Source organism: Fundulus heteroclitus, chromosome 12 (assembly GCF_011125445.2).
Source record: "Fundulus heteroclitus isolate FHET01 chromosome 12, MU-UCD_Fhet_4.1, whole genome shotgun sequence".
In the NCBI taxonomy this organism is placed as follows: domain Eukaryota; kingdom Metazoa; phylum Chordata; class Actinopteri; order Cyprinodontiformes; family Fundulidae; genus Fundulus; species Fundulus heteroclitus.
In genome coordinates, this window is record NC_046372.1 from 11623162 (window position 1) to 11630836 (window position 7675).

The window sequence follows — 7675 nt, forward strand, 5'->3', positions numbered from 1 at the left end:
TCAAATTACAAGTTTAATTTTGGAACCCAATTAATACACTTTTCGATGATGCCATTCAACAAAGAACTGCCCTTAACCTGTTAACGATTATAACTATGTGGTCTGTAGAAATTCTTTGAGTGTAATAAAAAAATATATATATATCTATATATTCAAAGAGACAGCGGTGAGGAGTGTAGAGCACTAACTTCTGAAAACCGACCATGGTTTCCTGTGAGGCGGGCGGTATTAGCTCTCAGTGGGTCGCTTCATCATCCTGAAGGAAACAAGCCATTTCTGATCTGAGCCACTCGGGTTTAGGTTTTAAGCTGTAAGAGTGAGGGGGGGCTTGCAGGGATGAAGAGCGCGAAGATCCCATGACGCTCCACAATGACATCACCGGGTCTGAAAGAGGCGCAAGAGGCGGATGGGAGGCACCCCCACTTATTAGATTTCGTCGGAAGGTCCTGCTCGCAAGAGAGGATGCTGCTGCGCCTCGGCGAGGAAGTCGGGTGATGTGCGCCAATGGGACGGATGATTCTAGGCTTCTTCCCGAACTTCCATCGCTCCACGGACCAAAAAAGCAACTCATGAGATCCACAGACCCGAGTCCTTAAAGCGGGGATCGCTTTATCATGTGAGGAAACGTTTTAGGAACACATCTGGCTCCGTGCGCCAGGTTGGAGAGCTCCATGTTCACTTTTTGTTTTCCTTTTTGATCAACCGACTGGAAACACTGGGACTGAGCCTTTGAAGTTAAGAACACGTTGATTTCGTTATGGAGTCATCGTGAAAAAATTCACTTTTTTCTCTTTGCTTTTACTTGTTTGATAAGTGCGCGTTTCCAAACGAGTACGCACGCTCTGCACATGTTCAAATTTACCCTGATCCAATTTCTTATATAATTGCAATTAACAGAACTGTGTTAGATCGTTTTTTTATCTAATTTAATTGGAACACAAATTAATCATCAAAGACAAACCGACCTGAAAAAAGAAGTGAGAACTCATACTCTGCCCTGCTCTGTTTTAATTCCAACCCGTTTTACTGTTGACTCGGTTCTGTCAACACATGTTTTATAACTCTGCAAGGACTGGCGCACCTCATCAGAATCATTGCTTCTTCTTTTTTGGTCTTTTTTCTTTTTTTTTTTTCTTTTCTTTTTTGAGAAGATTGATACCGAGAGCTGATAAGAAACCCGTCTATGCGCTTTGACGCACTAACCTGCGGGTTTTGTGCTTCAAACGAACTTGGAGTTGAAATGTTGCGGAGAATTGCAAAGGATCATGTGAAGGCACAGAGAGAGAACTAGACGAACTGAGGTAAATATGACTTTTAATTTGTTGTAAAAGGATGACAGATGTTATGTTTTAAATGCGCATTTTAGCGAAGGAAGAAACGGCGCATTGCAGTTTCTTGCACTTTGATGCTTTCTTTGCGTTGATTTTTGTTGTAATCACTTTATTTATTATAAACATATTTAAATCCTATTTAATTCTGATTTAGATAAATAATCCGGGCATGGCTTCAGCAGTGGAAGGCGGTTGCTCCATGCTGCTCACCGGCTGGAACGGCAGTGCGAGCAGCTCCGGAGGCTCCGCGCCCTGCAACCAGAGCGTCCGATCCCTCGCTCCTTATTCCCCTGAAGCTACGGCGGTCTTCGCCACCGCCATAACACTAATGGTCGTCTTCACCATCTTCGGAAACATCATGGTCATTATTGCCGTGCTGACCAGCAGGGCTCTGAGAGGTCCACAGAACCTGTTCCTGGTGTCTCTGGCTGCTGCGGACATCTTAGTGGCCACTCTCATCATCCCCTTCTCCCTGGCCAACGAACTGTTAGGCTACTGGTACTTTAAATCTCTGTGGTGTGAGATCTACCTGGCGCTAGACGTGATGTTCTGCACCTCCTCCATCGTGCACCTGTGCGCCATCTCATTGGACCGCTACCTGTCCATCTCCCGGGTCACTTATGGGCGCCAGCGGACTCCCAGACGCATCAAAGGCGCCATTGTGGTGGTGTGGCTGATCTCTTCCATCATTTCCTTCCCCCCTCTGCTCTCGCTCAACAAGAGGGAGGTTGGTGATGCATCAAGTGAGGGAGGACCTCAGTGCAGGTTGAATGACGAGCGCTGGTACATCTTGTACTCCACCATAGGTTCCTTCTTCGCCCCCTGCCTCATCATGATCCTGGTATATGTGAGAATCTACCAAATAGCCAAACAGAGAACACGCTGCCCACCTGGCGAACCCAGGAAGGATGGGGTCGGCTGTGCAACTCCAAGTCAGCCTCCACGACACATACAAGCCAACGGAAAGGATGATGAAGAAAGCACTCCCCCTTCAGCCAGCAAAACCTCAAATGCCAGACCCCCCACTCTTGCTATCACCCCTTCTCCATCCCCGGGAGATTCCCAAAGTCCCCAGAATCCAAGCCCTAACAATCTCCTGCAGCCCCCTTCTCAGTCTCCAGCCATGTCTCCCACCACTAATCCCCCGGACACCTCCCTTCATGCCCCTTCAAACCCCTCCGCCAAGCCCGCACCCCAGTCTGCATCCAAGACCAAGCAGGAGGTGAAGAAGGCCAAACAGCGGAGAGGAAAAAAGGCTGACAATAACAATGGCGACAGCTCAAGCACGGAAAGCGATGCAGAGCACAGCCAGGGAGGGGGCCGAGGCAGCGTCAGCATGCCGGGGTCACCTGCTGGAGGGGGCATCCACTCCCCAGCCTCAGTGAAGCGCTACCGTGACATGATCGCCACTTCGAAGGGGGCGCGCCTGGTGCCAGGAAGGAAGTCAAGAACAGAGAACAATCCGGGGGCTGCGAGGCGTAAGGCGATGGTCAACAGAGAGAAGCGTTTCACCTTCGTCCTGGCAGTGGTCATCGGCGTGTTTGTGGTCTGCTGGTTCCCCTTCTTTTTCTCCTACTCGTTAGAGGCGGTGTGCCCAGAGACCTGCACCATTCCCAAACCGCTCTTTACGTTCTTCTTCTGGATTGGCTACTGCAACTCTTGCCTTAACCCAGTCATATACACAATCTTCAACAAAGACTTCAGAAAGGCTTTTAAAAAGATTCTGTGCTCAAGCACCAAGGGTACTTTCTTTTAGCATATGAATGTGCTGCGCAAGACGTGGACACAGAAAAAGCTTCTTCAGAGGCAAAGCAGAACAATCATTTGAACTTTTCAAACAATCAAAGGGCTGTTTTAAAAAAAATATCTAAATATTAAAATGTGGAGATTCTGGTGTGAAATTTAGAACCGATGGACACTTTTTCAGCCACAATGTGCAAACATAGAAATTTAACTGTGTTTTAATCACTGGTTGAAGTTGATAGACATCGATTTCTGTATGAGAAGAGTTGGAAAGGGGAGCTGACTGCATCAAACTGCTTGACGCTTCGGCGCTGCTGATAAGATTCCAAATGCTGATAGGACTCCTAAAGCAGCGCATTATCTCCAGATAATATTAACTCTTGAGCACAGCGCTGCACAAATGTACATGAAGATCCACATTTTGCAGGAAACGTCCTGAGAACTAAGTTTTCATTGTGAATAAAGACTTTTTAAATATGTACATAAGAACTGGCTATAGAAAGGCAAGTGACCTTAGATTCCTGTGTGCCAGGGGGCCTTTTATTTATCAGCACAGAGCACAAGGAGGACACAAGGTTAGCGGTGATTTCTTACGTCTGTAGTCTTAATTCGTCCTGCTGCAGGGCAAACATGTGTTCCTTGATTTTAAAGAGCAACAACAAGAGAAGGTTTCAAACGATCTCAGATGTGATAGCACAAACAAGGGCGCCCTTTCAAAGGCAGCTCACAGACGTCTTATGTGGAAAGCCACCTTTGCTCTTGGCTTTTGAAGGAGGTCCTAAAATGGTTCCTACCTTCTTTTTTTTTCTTTTTCTTCTTCCTGTGCCACAGAACTAAAACGAGTCGTGGGTCACTTTAAAATCATGTGCAGGTTATTGATATTTAGACCTCTTGACATGTTGTTTCCTGTGTTTAACTGGACTGCCGTGTTTAATGGACTGGGCCGCGAGGATCTCATCCGACAAGCTGGACTTTACGTAACAATCAGAAGTGCGTTGATCCTCCATCAGAGCTCATTAACCATGAGGAGCATCTGCTGAAGACTGAAAAAAAAAACTACAATGTTATTTAAATTACAAGCGTTATTTTCAGAGAAAAAAAAAACTGCTAGTATTTACCAGGTAGACACTTAAGAGTGACTCTGGAAGGTGGATGAACAATGCAATTATGGGTGCTTGATGTTCCCCTTAATTACACCTACAGGGGTTATGGTGAACAATGTGTCTGAGTGGCTCTTCAGCGGCACACGGAACACGGGGTCACCCACAGCGGCTCCTCGCCGGGTCGCTGCAGGGAGGCGAGACAGGGTGGATGGATGGTGGAGGTACTGACAGTGATGAAAACAAGAGAGTAAGATGTGTCTAACTGTGAACGCCACAACAGGCTTATTATCGACTCTATGGGACAAGGGCTGTCAGCAGTGACACACCAATTTCCTAATCCTGCTGACCTGTATGAATGTTTATGTGTGTGTATCTGCATGTTGGGTGACTTTATTGTTTGTTTTCTTCTGTAGAAACAGCCAGCGGCTCCGCTGGCTGCTATGCTACAGATCTACTGTAAAATTGATCAGAGCAGTGTCAAGATTTGCAGGTACAGGCAACATATTACTGTCAGCGGAGGGGGATCTCTACATTGAAACAGTTCCTACCACGCTACAGTAAAAAGCCAGTGTTTCTCCTTGTGATCTGAGTGCATGGCTTTCCAGTAAGCTCCCTGCAGGGACCAAAGAGCCTCACAGAACACCAGCCTGACTCAGTGATTTCTGGCTCTGTGATGTATTCATCAAGTATTCTTCGTTTTTGGTGTATATGAACGGGACGCACAGATTGAAAATTGATTTGCTTTGCATATTCTGTCTGTTACCTATTTATTTGTAATTATACTATGCTTTTAATGCAGAGAATTAAGCAAACTGATCAAAGAGTGAGAAAACTGTACAGATTTTTAAGTTCTTCTATAAGAGTGAAATTCTCTTTTTACCATCAAAGTTCATGCCTGGTGAGAGCGCAATTTATTTGAAGTATTTTGCAAGGAGTCCAAAATGCTACATTTGCCCTTTCCATCCAGTCATAGTCGTGGGAACTCTTTCATCAGAGCTACCACCACATTCAGCAGGGTGTCCGTTGCTGCTGTTGTCAAACTTTCCTCAGAACAGCGATCTAGCATGGAAACATCTACAGTACACAGAAACACCAATGCATATAGCATGGAGCTGCTGGGAGGTTTAAATATGATTTAATCAAATAGATATGAGCCAGAGCTTTGTGCCCTTGTTTAACAGTTCCCTGGACTTGTTTTTAAAAATCCAGCTTCAGTTCCATAAAACAACAATAAAAAGAAGCCACCAAGGTCACATTTGTGTTTGTTTTCAATAAATTTGACTTGCAAAGATGTTCAAACCTCATCCAATATAGTCTTCTGTGACAAGTGTGCTACTTGATTTATTTATAAAAGTCAAAATTCATGGCTTAAAGGTCACAGATGCAGTTAATTGCCATCCTTCTGAAGCTGCCTGTTTTGTCTCTCCCCCAACCGTGTTTGGACCAAACTCCCGGGTCTAAGCTTTGCAATCTACTACATCCCATCTGTCATGGCCTCCCTCACCACCCCTCCAGTTTGGAAATAAAGCAACTTGAAAAAGCATGAGTCATTCTCCGCTCCGTTTATTTCGTGCATTTTTATGTAATGAAGCATCATGGAAAAAGAGGGAGGGGAAAAAAAAGACAGCATTGTAATTTCCAGGAGGACATTTTGGAATACGTTCACCAATATGAGATGTTTTTTTTTTTGCTGCACGCGCATCAAAGCTGAAAGCAATTTCCAGCTGTCGTAAAAAAGCCCTCAATGGCAACACAACTTCAGGAAATAGTCCATAACATTGTGGGCTGATGGCTGTTCAAGATGTCACTGGGAAATCTTCTTTCACAGTGGGACATGAGAAGTAGGCTGCCTACTGCCAACAAACACAGAGGAAGTCTAGGAGGAATTAGGCAGTGTATGAACACACACACATATGCTTAATATGTCATTCTGCACCAGCTGTATTCAAGTCATGAGACACAAAGCAGCCCCCCCACATACACACACACACACACACACACACACACACACACCCTCTCTTGTTGTGACAGCTTGTTATATTTGAGGTCAGGAGGTCTTCAGTGAATTATGATTGATTTATGCTGACGGGCAGTTTGGAGATCTCACAGATCCGACTTCAGACTGGTTTTCCATCACACACACACACACACACACACACACACACACACACACACACACACACACACACACACACACACACACACACACACACACACACGTTAGTCAAGGAGGGTGCACCTTCAAAATTTGCCCTCCTTTATCTCCCTGTTGTTTCATTTCCATATTCATAGCAGAGCTTTGATTTAAGCTGCACTAGGAGGTGAACAGATAACTTATCAAGGCCAAGTATTGAGAGCAGTCAGGTTCATGTTTACTGTGTTGTATATTCATAGAGACACAGTGTCCCTAAGCCCCTGATTCGCTGACCTGCGACTGAATACAAAGCAGGGCTGGTGTGAGCAGCCGACCCTCAGCTGTGAGGGCGGAGACGCCAGCATTGGTAATGAAGGTGCACTAATACAGTGGCTCTCAGAAGTGTACACACCTCTGGTGAAAAAGGAAAAAAAAAATGAGGCCGTGGTGATGTGCAGTTGGACTCACTGTGATGCTGATAAATAAAATCTTTGTCGTCGGCTTTTCAGCAGACACCTGAAAATTCTGGATAAAAACTGCTCGGTATTCAGAAATGTTTATATTCTCATCCACATTGACAAAACTCCTGGTACCATCTAAAGAAAACTACCCCTGGATCATGACACTGTCACCACCGTGTTTTACTGTGGATATGGTGGTCTTTTGGTGATGTCTAGGGTTGTTCATGTGTCAAACATACCTTTGGAAACATGCTGCAAAGTTCAACTTTGGTCTCAGACACCATAGGAAAGTCTAATTCAAGTTTTCAGAAGATTAGATCTGAATGTTTTCATTGAAGGAAACGGCCTCTTGTGTCAAAGCCTTACTCCTTAGTCCAGACTTACGATTTTTGTCCAGTGTAGAACACAACCAGTACTTGGCCGAAAATCCAGCAGTTCTTTTAGTGTTGCTGCTGACCTCTGTGTTGAGTCCTTGATCAGTTCCTGTCTCATTTTTTGTTTTTGTTTAACTATTAATTTGGAAGAAATTTAACAGTAGAAAATGTTACAATTTCCCTCTGTGTTCTCATGATATTGATGACTGGCTCTGCAGTGCCAAGGTGTACATATAAAGCTTTTTCCAAACCCCTAGCTTGACAGATTCCTTTGTAAGGCAAGGACAAGTCATTGCGAGTTTATCTTGTGGCGCCAGTCATACACAAGGCAATCCAAAGTACTAAAGAAACAGATAACAATACAGATTTAAAAGGCAAATTTAAATTTAAGTTAAAGGGAGAGTAGGTGATTTTTCCGGGAGTTTCCCCAAGTTCCTTTTTGAATAACTGCGCATGTGCAAAACCATCTTACCTAGTGTTTTGTTCCTCTGGAGGATTGCGTGAAAAAAATCTCCCAAATCCACTCTGC

General features: G+C 44.7%; 1 protein-coding gene across 1 annotated transcript; it reads left to right on the forward strand.

Moving 5' to 3' along the window:
• Positions 1–316: 316 nt before the first annotated feature.
• On the forward strand, positions 317–5728 carry adra2b (adrenoceptor alpha 2B). The gene is made up of 2 exons (XM_012870074.3): positions 317–1301; positions 1486–5728. The coding sequence occupies exon 2, from the start codon at positions 1501–1503 to the stop codon at positions 3085–3087; it is 1587 nt and encodes a 528-aa protein (XP_012725528.2). The 5' UTR covers positions 317–1301; positions 1486–1500; the 3' UTR covers positions 3088–5728.
• Positions 5729–7675: the final 1947 nt, after the last annotated feature.